At 51.1% G+C, this 13,936-nt stretch overlaps 1 protein-coding gene across 1 annotated transcript; it reads right to left on the minus strand.

Moving 5' to 3' along the window:
• Positions 1-206: 206 nt before the first annotated feature.
• TBXT (T-box transcription factor T) lies at positions 207-9,098 on the minus strand. The gene is made up of 8 exons (XM_053591707.1): positions 8,628-9,098; positions 7,885-8,149; positions 7,028-7,162; positions 6,094-6,155; positions 5,904-5,965; positions 4,312-4,488; positions 2,405-2,531; positions 207-483 (listed from the first exon to the last, which is right to left on the minus strand). Exons 1-8 carry the CDS (start codon positions 8,831-8,833, stop codon positions 207-209), a joined length of 1,311 nt encoding a protein of 436 aa, XP_053447682.1. The 5' UTR covers positions 8,834-9,098.
• Positions 9,099-13,936: the final 4,838 nt, after the last annotated feature.

The raw sequence follows: 13,936 nt of genomic DNA on the forward strand, positions 1-13,936 counted from the left end.
GCTGCCATAGATGCCAGCAAAGGGACGGGAGGGGACTCTTGCTAAAGGCCAGAGCATGTATTCCCCTCCTACTCTGGAGAGACGTCAGGGACGCTTCACGTCCTTCCTTAAACCCCGCAGACGGCCATCTGTGCCTCGAGGTCAATCCCATCATCACTGGTCACCAGAACAAACAGTCACAGCACACCGTGAGACAGGGCCTTGATTCACATGGACGGTGGTGACACAGGCGTCCATGAGGCTACGAGGCGGCCTTGGGCAGAGGCGTCATACTGGCTGTCAGGAATGTCTGTGGCCGTGGCAGCCCCTTCGTACAGAGGAGACCCTGAGGAGGAGGAAGCCGAGACTCCGTGGCCAAGGGGTGTGTAGTGTGCAGGGGAGCCTCGGAAGAACTGGGCTCCCAGGCCGTTGGACACACCGGCCGTCGCCTGCGAGCCTGGAGTGATGGCGCCGTTGCTCACAGACCACAGGCTGGGGTACTGACTGCAACAGAAAACAGGGGAGTCAGGCCCGGGAAGAGCCACAGGCAGCCACAGGACAGACAGACCAATGCTCAAATCCCATCCCTAATAATTGCATTATATAATTTTTCAAAAAGGTCATTTTCTCCATATTTTTAAATGACTAACAACTACATTCTGAGAGGGTACAGAAGTTATTGTCACACATTAGGAAGAAGACTAGAAAGGTTATTCACAAATGCAGAGCTTACAGCAGAGTACTATTAAGTGCTTCGGTGAGTATCCAGACCAGCAGTTTTGCGCTCTCATTCAGAACATCCTATTCCCAGACATACTCCATCAAAGTTTCAGAAAATGAGCTTAGGCAGCTGCTTCTCACTGGCACACCCCATATCCCCTGCAGCCCTTCCTATGAGAAAGACAGGACCCTCCTATGCAGTCAGCAGTGAAAGGCATTCCGCAGAGTGACACCAGTGGGCAGGTGTCTGCACAGCGCCTCAAATCCACCGGGGAGGCAGGTCAGGAAGTCCCAGTTCTGCCTTTAATTAGCTCTGTCACTTTAGACTTGGCCCAAGACTACTTTTGACATTTTTTTCCCAATGTATCAAATGAGCAAGTTGGGAACGGGAATGAGTGTTAAATCCTCCAGTCTAAATGTGTAGAACTGAATCATATTCAATTATGGTAAAATTTTATGTGGGGAAAAATCCGTAACAGTCTTTCTGTGAGTAACAAGGCCTTGTTTACATTGCTCTTCTGCTTAGCAATCCATGTCCTATATTCAGTTGTACTTGACCTTGTACACAAGCCCAAGTTAGTCAAGGCTGATTATTATCCCATTTTATAGATGAAAGTTTTCATCTCTTGAGATGCCCAGTTACAGCTGCGGCATGGTCAGCAGTCTGTGGTCTGTGCGTTGCCTGACCGGGGACGGCCTCCTGAGTGGGCCCTTAGACCCGTGGAAAGTCCCCTGTCTGTGCACAATTTGCTTGTTTTTGGCCGGGGCTGGGTTTGAACCCACCACCTCCAGCATATGGGGCTGGCGCCCTATTCCTTTAAGCCACAGGCGCCACCCAATTTGATTCATTTTTAACGGTAGAAAATTAGAGAAACTGTTTCCTAGACAAGCAGAATTAGATCTTAGCGATACTGTGAATTCTAAACAATCTAGAATTCAATCTAATGCACAGCCCTTGAAGTCAAAGATCACTTGACCCTGCTTGCTCTGCTAAGAGCTAACAGCTCGACCAACCATTTCACACCTTGGGTCCCTTTCTTCAGTAGAAAGTGAGGGTTGACCTGTAGATTCACTATTGTACGTTTTTATATTGATCCTATTTACCACCCTGCTTGATTGTTAAGTTTTTCTCCACTACATCATTGCAAGTTAATAACATAACCGTCATTCTTTTAAACACTTAACCAGCACATATGATAAGGACTTATATCCACAGAAAAACCAACAAATTTAATTCCTTAATTTAATAGCCACTGCTGAAAAGGTTCTGGAAAAATTTCTTCACACTACACCTACTGACCCCACAATCCTACAATAGACAGGCTGAAATTGGGGTTATTCCCTATCTTCTTTCTATATAAGAGGAAGCTGAGGCTCACAGAGGCTCTGTCATATGAAACACAAGTGGCACAGCCAGGATGAAGGTACGGGTTTTGTTTTGGGATGGGATAGCCCAGCTCCCTTTTCACTCCACAGTTCTAAAAGAGCTCCAAGTCCTCCCAGGGAACAGACTGCAAGAAGGAACCCAATAGTCATGTACCCTGGGGTCCCTGGATATAGCTGGCTAAGGGGAGAGTTATAAATAAAAACCGCCCACCCCTCAGGGATGGGGCGGAGTGAGGAATAAGGGCCAATCTGAGAGGGGACAGGATAGCTGGAGGCAGAGTTCCCAGGACTGTTTGCAGCGCTTCCCACACACACATACCTAGAGCCAGCAGACGGACTGGCGTGACTCCCAGGGAGCATGCTGGCAGAGGCGGGCACTCCGAGGCCGGACCAGTTGTCATGGGACTGCAGCATGGATAAGCATGCGGACGAGTTGTCAGGGTAGGCTGGGGGGCAAAAAGGCGTAGCTGTTGGATGGGGTCTTCCAAAAACAACAGAGAGCCTAAAAGACTACCAATAACTGGGACTACCTAACATTGAAAACAAAACGTGTACGGGGCACTAAATAAGAAAGTAAGTCATTAGTCTGCCTCATCCGTTATCCAAGGCTAGTGTTTATTGCCAAATGTTCAAAAGTCCTCCCTAAAGACATCATGCCTAGGGACACTGGGAAATTACAGCTGACTGTACCCTCATTTATACAAAACACCGTTACAAAATGTGACAAAACACTTTCAAAATATTCTCTACATATTGACCACCTCTTTGTAACATTTTGCAATGAAGATTTTATAAATAAAGTACATTTATCTACAATTTCTCAGTTTCCCTGAGTGTGGCAACTTTGGGGGTGACTCTTAGGACACTCTGCAGGAAAACACCTTCCACTAAACCCAAGATTTTTTCTTCACAATTAAATCAGTAGATGCCCAGTACACATGAATCCTACCATAACGTGACTGGGGAATAGAACTGCTCACCTTTAAAACACACACACACACACACACACACGCACACACGCTATATGCAGAGGTGCCAAAAAATGTACACACATTTTACAAAATGAAAAAACTGCATTGAAACTGTAATACTCAAGTGATGTTTGACTTCTACAATTACAAAAGCTGTTCAATGAGACTTGTACTCATCTTTTGTTATCAGCATATATGGGATACTATAATTTTAATGTAGCTTTTTCTTTTCTTAAAATGTGTATATTTTGGCACCCTCTGTATATATACACTTAGATCTTCTGTAGCCGACCACCTCCCTACACTGACCCCCTCCTAAGTTGCCCTCATTTTCATAGACTGGACGTGCACCACTGAACGTACAGCAGTACAGCAGGCCTAGTTCTTTAAGGCCAACACCTCCGGATTGACCAGTTTGTAACAGGCCCATGGGTGGTCAACTTACAGAAGCTCTACTGTATACCACTGTGCTACCTTTAACCAGCTTCCTTCATAAGAATGAGCTACAGAAATGTTACTGCAGGCAAAGTTAACAATGTCACTTTCTTGCCTCCAAGTCTAGTTTCTGGCTGAAGGAGTCCCAAGTGCCATTTCCTTACCCAACAAGCTCTTTTCATTTTAAATCAGCTTTAATTACTTAATTGTTTTATGGTGTTCTCCGGCTATTTTCCTCCTTCTGGAGCCAGACAAAATTAAGTCTAGACATATGCAGGGTTGGGGAGAACTCAGCAAGGCATCATTATGGTCCGTCCCAGTGTTCATAGCATTGGAGCACCAGGAGAGTCACTGGAGACTTGTTAAAACCCAAATCACTGGGCCCACCCGAGAGCTGAGAGCTTCCAGTTCCATTAAGTCTGGGGCACGGACTAAGAACCCAGTTCTCAGGTGATGCTGGTGCCCGTGTCTGGGAGACACTCTTGGAGAATCACTGGTATAGTCAGGAATTTTTGTTCCTGGCTGATCCAACTTTATCACTTTACAGAGATTCATAAAATATTTGAACCTAGGCTCTATGCATTGAGATTAACCTACAGCTGTGTGGAGAGCCCCAGTAATCGGTCATTTTAGTAATTTAGAGCACTAACTCTAAGCCACATTGAACACTGCAAGCTTCAGAGTATAGATCTTGGTGCTTGAGCCAGTGGTGAGCAAACACGTCTCCTGTGGAGCCACTACAGACCTGGCTTGCATGTGGGCTCCAGAAGAGGGTCTCCCAGCCACCCACCAGCTCTGGCAGATGCAACTCGGGACTTACTTGGAGAGTTGTTCCGGTGAGCGTAGGGGCTGGGATATGGCGAGGACCGGTGGCTCCTCAGGGCCGGGTACCTCTCACAGCCGTGTGTGGGAGGGATGGGGAGGGGGCCTCCAAACTGAGCGTGGGGGTTGGCAGGTGGACAGAGGGTGCTGGTTCCAGGAATCAGCCAACCCCCTGCTGTGAGAAAAGAATGCTGAGTAACTAGCAATTGTATTACTTGTATTATTTCATGAAGAGGAAGAGAGCAGTGATCTGGGATCTTCTCCTCAGGAGCCTCTGATGGAGTGAAGTATCCTAAGGGTCTAACACTCAAAGCACAGCCTACATGGAGGCAGCACCGGGCCTCAGCTCCACACAATGTCTGCACTTAACCAGGTTCCCAGCCTGCAGGGCCCCTGAGTCCGTCTGGGAAGCTACTGCCTCAACCACTGTTTATTAGAATAACTGAGCAGGTCTGAGAGCTCCTGTTCCCCCAGGGAGGTCAGTTTCCTCTGTGAATACAAAGTTAAGACAGAAGGTAAAACCCAGGGGAATCCAAAGTGGAAACAGGGCTGAGCATGAATACAATGTAACAACAGAGGCCAGAGGCAGGGGTGAGACAGAACAGCCAGCGCTCTCCCAGCTCCTCACACCACCCACACAGTCCTTGCCTGTCCTGAACCCATTTTCTGCTTATTCTTCTAAGAGGACACCTCTAAACCCACTTTTTTCAAACCCTTAATTTTAATTCAGAAAAAGCAACCCTGGGGGAGACAACTACTCTGGTTTCAATTTCCAGACTACAGATAATTCTTCAGACCTCAACCTGAGGGAAGGACCCAGCTGTGCCCTGTCACCTGCCAGAGCCGCTCTTACCTAGGGGAGCTGTTCCATAAAAACAAAAATGCATGTTCAATTCAGCAAAGGATTCTTTCAGGAGGAACACACCACGTGCTAAGAGGTTAGCAAACATGCTACCTTTCCTACTACGTGCCAGCTGCTTAACATCACCAAGGCCCTTCCTTGGGTGCAGAGGACAGGTTAATTGGAGCCATTTCTCCCAGCAGATGACCTTCGTCCTGCACTCTGCTTCAGGGAACTCCAAAGGGGAAATGGACATAAAGAAGACTCTCCCTACCCTAGTTCCACCAAAACCAACATCCCCAGAACCAAAGTGGGCTAAGAAAAAAATGTGTTCCTAAGCATCACCCCAAGGGTGGTCCTTCAGTTTTCAATCATTAACAAAAGCAGAAACCATTTCAAAGAGGGTCTGGTGATCTAGAATCTCCTCCTGCCCCAAACAGGAGAATCTAAACATCCCCCCCAAGGCCTGAGTGATCCTGGGCAGCTGCAGCTGCCTAAAGGCAAAACAATAGTACCCAGGAGGTTCTCCTCAGCTGGATTAGGACAGAGGCTAGAAATGGTTATGTAGCATTGACAGCAGAGTGCCAAGTGCCCAGCACAGCAGAAGGGGCAGCCCGGCTCCCCAGTCACACCCAGAAACTGCTGTGGGCTCCACCTCTCGCTCTCAGCAAGCGTAGGCCCTGGCTAGCTCTCAGCAAGTCTGATCCCAAAACCAGCAGCGGGGGCAAGCAGAGTGCCACAAACCGTACATTGGGAGTACCCCGGTTGCTGACTGTCCCCAGGCTCTTCCAGCATGTCTTTGTGGTCGCTTCTGTCAGAAAGAGTGTTATCGGATTGTCAAAAAAGAGAAAACTCAGAAAACAGTATGTGCAGCAATAAACCGTCTTGGCGCGTATGTATCTCTTCATCCAAGGGAACGTACAGTTAGAATTCTCTCACCTTTCCTTTGCATCAAGGAAAGCTTTTGCAAATGGGTTGTATTTAATTTTAAGAGCTGTGATCTGAAAAATAAGAAATTGCATTTACTAGTACATTGCTCATTAGCCAGGAAATTGGATTTGGCATCAAGAAATTCAGAAACACCAGTAAGACTTTTAAAATATTCAAATATAATCAGACTTCTTTCCAGACAGTTTTCTATCTGAGTCTGAAGCAGCTGAATAATTGTAAGGAATAGTACATTTATGAAATGCTTTCAAAGCCAATGTTCTGAGTAAGATTCACAATCAAGTTAATCTACTACTGACTTTGTGTGCATAAATCAAAAATGACTCAAAACATGAGCTGGTTCTCAGAAAACAATGAAGTGGTAGTTCTAGGTTGCTGTCTACACTGACATCGGAAGCAGCAAATCACAGTTTCTACACTCTGGCGTTAGGCTGAGGCACCAGTTTGCAGGCACCTAACAGATATCTGACGTCCAGCTGAGTCCCACACTGCGCAGACATGGGGGATGCCCTCAACATTTGGGAACATTTCCAAACATTTCCCTTCTCCCACTCAAGTCTTGTTCTGCAGAAATTCTCTCAGTACTAACCCTACATGCCTTGTGCACCTTTCCATTTTAACATGTAGTTGATGCTTCTAGTTTTAGATACTTCTATGGAAAATTAAAAGGGGAAAATGCTTAAATTAAGACATTTTTCAACTCCCCCCCACCCTCCTCAAATTGCAGTGAATTATTTGAAAGGACACTAAACAGTCTCAACATGGGGCTGCACAGCCCCTCCTATTCCTGGAACCCCCAGGAAGGGACACCCCAAGAACAGCCTCCCTGCCTCTCCCCACCTCACCTCTGCACAGCCCCTCCCATTCCTGGAACCCTCAGGAAGGGGCACCCCAAGAACAGCCTCCCTGCCTCTCCCCGCCTCACCTCCTCATTCTGATACGCTGTCACAGCTATGAACTGGGTCTCCGGGAAGCAGTGGCTGGTGATCATGCGTTGGGGCCCTCCGACTCTCACTATGTGAATGCGGGGCTCATACTTGTGTAAGGAGTTCAGCATGATCTGAGGGAGACAGACACAGGGCTGGAGGCCACCCTACTGTAGGACAAAGGGGCTGTTTGTCCTGCTGCCAAGGAGAAAACACATCCAAGACGCAGACAATCCTTCAGCTTCAAGAAAGAGCTTGAGTTGAGGTTTCCCATCAGGTGAGCTCCATTCTCAGATTTTATGTGTGCTGGTCCCACAGCTTGTTTGGAAAAGGGACAGGAGACGCTACACATCATTAAAGGCAATCAATGCCCCCCAGGAATTCCTGTGACCTGGTGGAATAAAGTCCTAGCTTCCAGGAAGGCTACAGACATCTTTAAAAGACAGGGCTTGTTTGCAACTCGCCACCATTCGGTCTTCAAGGAACAATTCCTAGCTAAAGAATGTTCTTTAGAAAAGGACAAATTTTTACAAGTTTGGTCCGACTTCTCACAGTGACCACTATGGTACACGTTTAGCTCCACTGTGACTGTTTACCACAAGGCTGGTACCCTTTCTACCTCCGGGAGAGTTTACAGCTGGACACAAAAGTTCTCCATAGCTGAGACCTGCCCTCCTCAAAAGTGAGGGCTCCAGCTACCAAGATAAACGCAGGAAAGGCTTCCTTGCCGGAGGCGGTGGCGTGTTCCCCACAGATGTCTTCCTCCCTCCAGTTCCCTCCTCCACGCAGCGTCCCTCCAAGACCACCAGGGAAAGGGTGGGAGCCCACGGGCCTTAGGCGGCCTTGTCACACCTACCTGGCCGCCTCCGTTGAGCTTGTTGGTGAGCTTGACTTTGCTGAAGGAGACAGGCGCCTTCATCCAGTGCGCCCCGAAGTTGGGCGAGTCAGGGTGGATGTAGACGCAGCTGGGCGCCTGCGGCTCCGGCTTGCCCCCGGGCACCCACTCTCCATTCACGTACTTCCAGCGGTGGTTGTCGGCAGCCACGAAGTCCAGGAGGAAGGAGTACATGGCGTTGGGGTCCAGGCCTGACACGTTCACCTTCAGCACTGGGAACATCCTCCTGGAACAGAAAGGGCGTGCGCAGCAGGAGGACCCCGAATCTGACCCAGGAGTCCAGAGGCAGAAAGCTCGGCGCTGACGGAGGCATCTGCTACTTCGGGGCAAAGAAAAGCCCCTTGGGAACGTCCAAAGGTGATTCCCGGGTTCCTCCTTCCTCCCCAGGCCCAGGCGGTCTCCACACTATCTCCACGGCCTCCAGTGAACAGGACCCAGGGATGGGTCTCGGTGCCCGGGCCAAACCCGGCGGGCACCTCGCGGGTCCTGGTGACTCCTCCGAGGTTGGAACCCTGGGGTTCTAGTCCCTCTTCCTCAAACTTCCACAAAGAAAGCCTCCAAGAGAGAAGGTTAAGGACACACTGGGGGCTGTTTAAGACCGGAGAGGAAACCAAAGGAAGGGCACTCCACAGCGAGACACTTCCCAGGCCCCCAGACGGCCAGCCGCCCAGCGCGAGGCGCCCGCGGGCTGGGGGCGCACCTACCTGCCGTTCTTGGTCACGATCATCTCGTTGGTGAGCTCCTTGAAGCGCAGCCACAGCTCGCTCTCCTCCAGTCCCACGCGCAGCTCGCGCTCCGTGGGGTCGCCCTTCTCGCTGCCCGCCTGCAGCTCGCTCTCCACGGCGCTCAGCAGGTGGTCCACTCGGTACTGCAGGCTCTTCCCCGCGCTCTCGGTGCCGGGGGAGCTCATCGTCCCGCCCGCCCCCACCCCAAGGCCTGATCTACCTGAGAGCCACCTTCACCCCTCCCGGCTACAGCTTTCCGAGAAAAGGGGCCGCTCAGGCCAAGACCTGCGACGGCGCCCAGGTCCAGAACAGGACCTGGAGGAGGGCGAGGACTGAGATCTGGGGGGGGCGGGGGCGGGAGGAGAGGGAAGGGGGAGTTTATTCCACTTGAACTCCCCCAAGGCGCGACTAAGAGTAGGTCTCTGGGGAGAGAAATTCGGTTCCCTCCCCATAAATAGAGCTGCAACGTCTGCCGAGGGGGGCGCGGCGGATTGGGCAGCGCGCCCTTTGAAGTGTGGGGCAGCTGCCCATTGGCCCCGCGCGGCCATATCAGACCCCGCCGGGCGGGCCTGGGAGGCCCCGGGGCCAACAATGGACTTCCGCGCGCAGGTTTCCTGTAAATCCTGGGCCCCAGCCCTCGGAGCCCCGGGCCAGCCCCTACACCCCCGCCCTCCCCAAATGTTTGCACCTCCATCAAAGCCGCAGGGCGGGCCCTGGAGGAAGGAGGGAAGTGGGGCGCCGAAGCCCCAACCACTGGTACCACAGCCTGGAGACCCGCGACGCTCCCCAGCTCCCGCCCGCCAGGTCCTCCTGGCTCTTTGAGCGCAGCCGGGACCCGCCGAGGTGCCAGCTTCGGTGTCCTGGGCGGTGCTCACCTGTACCCGAGCCACGTGCGCCTCCATCCCCTCCTGCGACAGTGCGCACAGCCAGGCTTTAGGGCGCATGGTGGCCGCATCGCCCGGGTCACTCCCGTCTGGCTGTTCGGAAGCCTCAATCCTCCATTTGAGCAGTTTCAACGCACCCGTCCGGACTCATCCCTCGCCTAGCCGCGTCGCAGGTGGCATCACCAACGCGCAGGACCGTGGATCAGCCCTCCCCAGCGTCCCGCGTGCCCCGCGGCCCTCACCTGTCGGAAGGGGAAGCTCCGCGCGCAGAAATAGATGGAAATGCTAATAAAAGATCCCCCGGGGAAATGTCTTCGTTCCCCACAGACAAACAGGACTTTGGCGACCAGGTGTGCGTATGCGGGTGCGGCCCAGAAACGTGCTTGACTTCCGTCGCCTTGTTTTTGCTTTTCAGAGGCGGGAGTGGGACAGGGCTGGTCCGCCTGTTCCCGGAGGAGCGGGACTCCCGCGCGGGGCAGCGCCGGGCGGTGTCGGCAGCGACTGGTTTATTACCTTTCGGTGAGAATCTCAACCGGGAAAGCTGAGGAAGGTGACAATGAGCAGGAAATAGTTCAATAGGGTCTCTTTAAACAATAACATTCCTCCTAAAACGAGAGCCCGGGAAGGGGGACGGAAGCAGCAGCCGTGTCGGAGCCCGGCATTGCGCTCCTGCACACCTAGCCCATCACTTAACCAGGGCCTGGGTTCCAGCCTCAGTTTCCAGGTCTTCGCGCGCACTCCGTCCACAAGCCCTCTGGAAAAATCCAATGTCCTAGATGGGGCAGGCGGTCAGGTCTGGCGTCTGTGCCCAGCGCCTGCCCTACCCTGCCGGGCACCAGGTCGGGCTCCTTCTGGGCCGAGAATCTCCCTGGAAGCCACAGGAGGGATCCCCGCCAGGAACTGAGGGACCGACCTGTCCCTTTTCTGGGACAGGCCTCCCAGGAGCCAGCCCAGGGCAGGCTACCTGCCTCCCCGGGGTATGAGCGCACGTCCAGGCTCCTTCCTTGCGTCTGGGACCGGAAACTGTGGGGAAGTCACTGCGGCATTTATGTCCCTTTTGTCGTCTAGGGAGCAACCCCCAGGGGGCCGACCCGAAGGGGGTCGTTTCCCCCTCGAAAGAGGCACCAAAAGGACCTCGTTTGCTCCTGACACCCGGACGGTTCCGACACGCCTTCCAGGGCTCACAGAGTGCGCGTGCATCACCTTCCTTATGGAAAGTATTAAAATACCTAAAAGGCCATCTTTGTGGCCTAAGACTCCCCTGGCCTCTGCGCGTAGAATAATAGGAAATATAGAAGGGAAGTGCGCGGAGGTAGGGTGCAATTCGGGGTTTCAAAACGGAGCGGAGCTTCCCCGCTGCTCTCTGCTTGGCTCCGGGCTCCCTTATCCGCTCAGCTCGGGCTTCCCTTCCCGACGGGTAGGAAATTGCAGCAGCTCGCTCCCAACTGCTGTTCTGAACGGGAGGGCGCGGCCAAATAAAAATAGATCCCCGACAGAAAAGAATGTTACTTTTCTAACATGCCAGATACAGTTTCTACACTCAGAAGGAATGATAGGATGTCTCCAGCATTAAGGAGCATGAGCCAGAAGGGTCCACCCCCAGCTGGGGGAGTGGGGGTCAGCGGTACCCCTTTTGGCCCTGAGGGGCAGCGGCTCTTGTCTCTCACTACCTAAGGATGATTTTTCCTCCCCTCGCTGAGGCTGATTTTCTGGTCTTTGTTATTTGGTTCCCAGGACCATGTCCACTCCCTCCACCTTTTCAAGGAAGGCTACAGTGCATGACAGTTTACAGCCAAAAGCTTCCTCCTGCCCAGCTGTAAAGAATTCGGGGTTAATGACAAGGTGCTTCCTTGGGGGGGAAGGGGCCAGGCTCTTCCAGCTGTTTCTGTCCCCAGGTCTGCCTCTTCTTGGGAAGCTCTGCCACACCCAGAAAGTGGACACCGCCTCAAGGCTGGGGCTCAGGATGCCCAGGGCTTACCAAAAAATGACTTGGGAACCACTGTATATAAAATGAAAACACACACACCCTTTAATTCCCAGGCTGGCAGTTTTCCGGGGCCCAACACCTTTTCAGAAAGCAAAACCATTTGTGTTTAGGAGGTAATATCAATGGAGCCACAACAGGCTGAGGGGGGAGGACAGCCTTGAGAGACCCTTACTCCACACTCCTGTCCCCTTCATCTCTGCAAGAAAAATTGGATTTTTTTTCTTATTTTATATGGGCTCAATGTAGAAAAATACACACAACCTCTGACAGTTGACCACCCAAGGGACTGTAACAAACGGATCAGAATACAGAGGTGGCAACACAAAGAACTAGGTCCACTGTGTAGACACACACGTGTACATGTGGTGTGAATCCAGTGTGTGAAAAGGAGGTCCACTTAAGAAGGTGGTCAGTGTATGGAGGGGGGAGCTGTGGGGGTTCTGCCTTGTGTGTGTGTATTAATGGGCATCCCTCCGTATCCACCAGGGATTGGTTCCAGGCCACCGAGGATGCCCATTTATAGAAAATGGTGTTGTATTTGCCTATAATCTGCACTTATCCTTCCATGTACTTTAACTCATCTCTAGATTACTGATGATACCTAATACAGTGAAAGTGCTATGTAAATAGCTGTTAAACTCTATTGTTTTTATTTGCATTTTTACTGGTGATTTATTATTTTGGATTTTAAATATTTTCTATCCATTCAACCAGCCACAGATTTGTAACCCACAGACAAGGAGAGCTGACTGTACATGGGTACACATATACACGAAAACGCAAACCTCAAGCCCTAATCTGTGCCTATTGTGACGTGATTTCCTCGTCTTTTTTCATTTTGTTCTCTGGTGAGCTCATTCTCTCGTACTAACTAATCAGATTTAACACAAGCATCCCCAAGTTCTATGTTAGAGATGACAGCAGGGGATGTCATTAATTCATGGCAATTAATTCTGTCACCAGTTGGTTTATTTGTCTCCCCCATTAATAGAAACTTTGTTTACTATTTTTAAAGGTATACAACATAATTCTTTATACTTACCATTGAAATTTTTGAAAAGGATATTGGGTTGTTTGGGGTGACTGTGGTTTTGTGGAAAAGAACAGAGACATATTTTTAAAAGTCTTTCTCTGGGGACAGTGTCCTTGCACTCTATGGAGAGGCAGCCGGCTGCATCTGAGCTCACACTCTCCACTCCCTGTCCTGCAGGGGAGGGGTGCAGCTTTGCAGAAACTGAGGCAGCACCTCAAGACCAGGTTCTATCCTGGCTCTTCTTTCTGAGTCATTGGGCTTTGTCACACATGACAGTGGTTGGTTTAGTGACAGGAGTTCACACATTGAAAACAAACAAGCCAGCCTGGCCAGGCTGAATGTTTGGGATTATAACTTTGCTCCCTAGAATGCCAGACCCCTGATGCTGTCTCTTTGGGGTTCCAGGTTCCAGAAGAGACATGTGTGGGCAGCTGGGTATTGGGATCTTCCGTGGCAGATTGCTCAAGGGTTTTTCTCCCTAGATGTTTAATTTTTTCCATGCTGATGATTCCCAGTTTCCTTGGTGTTGTGAGTGAGGGGACCCTCCCTCACTGATTCTGCCTGGAACACAGGGAGAGCGCTTTCCACCCAGCAGGGCTCTCCAGCTGGGCCTTGTTCCGTACCTCACCTACTCTTGGTCTCTCCTGTGCCTCCCCTGTGTCGGTCCATCTCTTAGATCTTTCTGCATACATTCAATGGCTTGTGAGATGTTTCTTCCACACCACCCTGTCAATTTGCCTCCATGCTGCTTTGGGTTTTTACTGCCTCCAATGCACATTTTATTTCTCTGCTGTAGCCATGGTTTTCTGGCAACTGTCATTCCTCCACGTCCCTCATCACCATGTCCCAGTACTTCTGGAGCAGCCTCTTTGCCCCTGCAGGCTCTGCTTCAGTTTCCTAGAGGCCAGGGTTTTCTGTGTCCTACTTAGAAGGCCAAACAGTTTTCGAAATTCCTATTTCCGATGCCTCTGGTTTCTGATTTCCTGAGGCTACTCTCCCTCAGGGTCTTATGAATAATCCTCCTCACAGACCATTTGGGAAGCACCATGCTACTTTGTCTTCCTCCTTTCTCCTCTTTAAAAGGAGGACCTGCTTGGACACCCTTGCCACGGCTCTGCCATGTGCTATGAGGTGCCAGGCCTGGCTTATTCATTGCGATCCCAGTTGTCGGCTCATAGTGGGGTCTCCCCGGGCCTCCACTGAGTGACTAAGTTGGCAGAGCTGGAGTCAATAGCGTTCATCTCACAGGAGCAGCTCAGCACCTGTCCACCCAGGGCTGCATCCTGGAGCATTTCGATGACAGCGCTGGAGGCAACTGTGGCGCCTGACGTTCCCTAAAACTCACCAGACTTTCTTGAGTCACTCACTGGTCAATTCAAATAGT

Source organism: Nycticebus coucang, chromosome 5 (assembly GCF_027406575.1).
Source record: "Nycticebus coucang isolate mNycCou1 chromosome 5, mNycCou1.pri, whole genome shotgun sequence".
NCBI lineage: Eukaryota > Metazoa > Chordata > Mammalia > Primates > Lorisidae > Nycticebus > Nycticebus coucang.

Excerpts from the sequence above, each read along its gene's own strand:
- TBXT (XM_053591707.1), bottom strand. The coding sequence starts at position 8,833 with ATGAGCTCCCCCGGCACCGAGAGCGCGGGGAAGAGCCTGCAGTACCGA. Across the intron at positions 2,532-4,311 it reads TCACCGGAACAACTCTCCAA|CCTACCCTGACAACTCGTCC; the intron begins GTAAGTCCCGAG and ends TTTGCCCCCCAG. Across the intron at positions 484-2,404 it reads AGTCCGTCTGCTGGCTCTAG|TCAGTACCCCAGCCTGTGGT; the intron begins GTATGTGTGTGT and ends TTTCTGTTGCAG.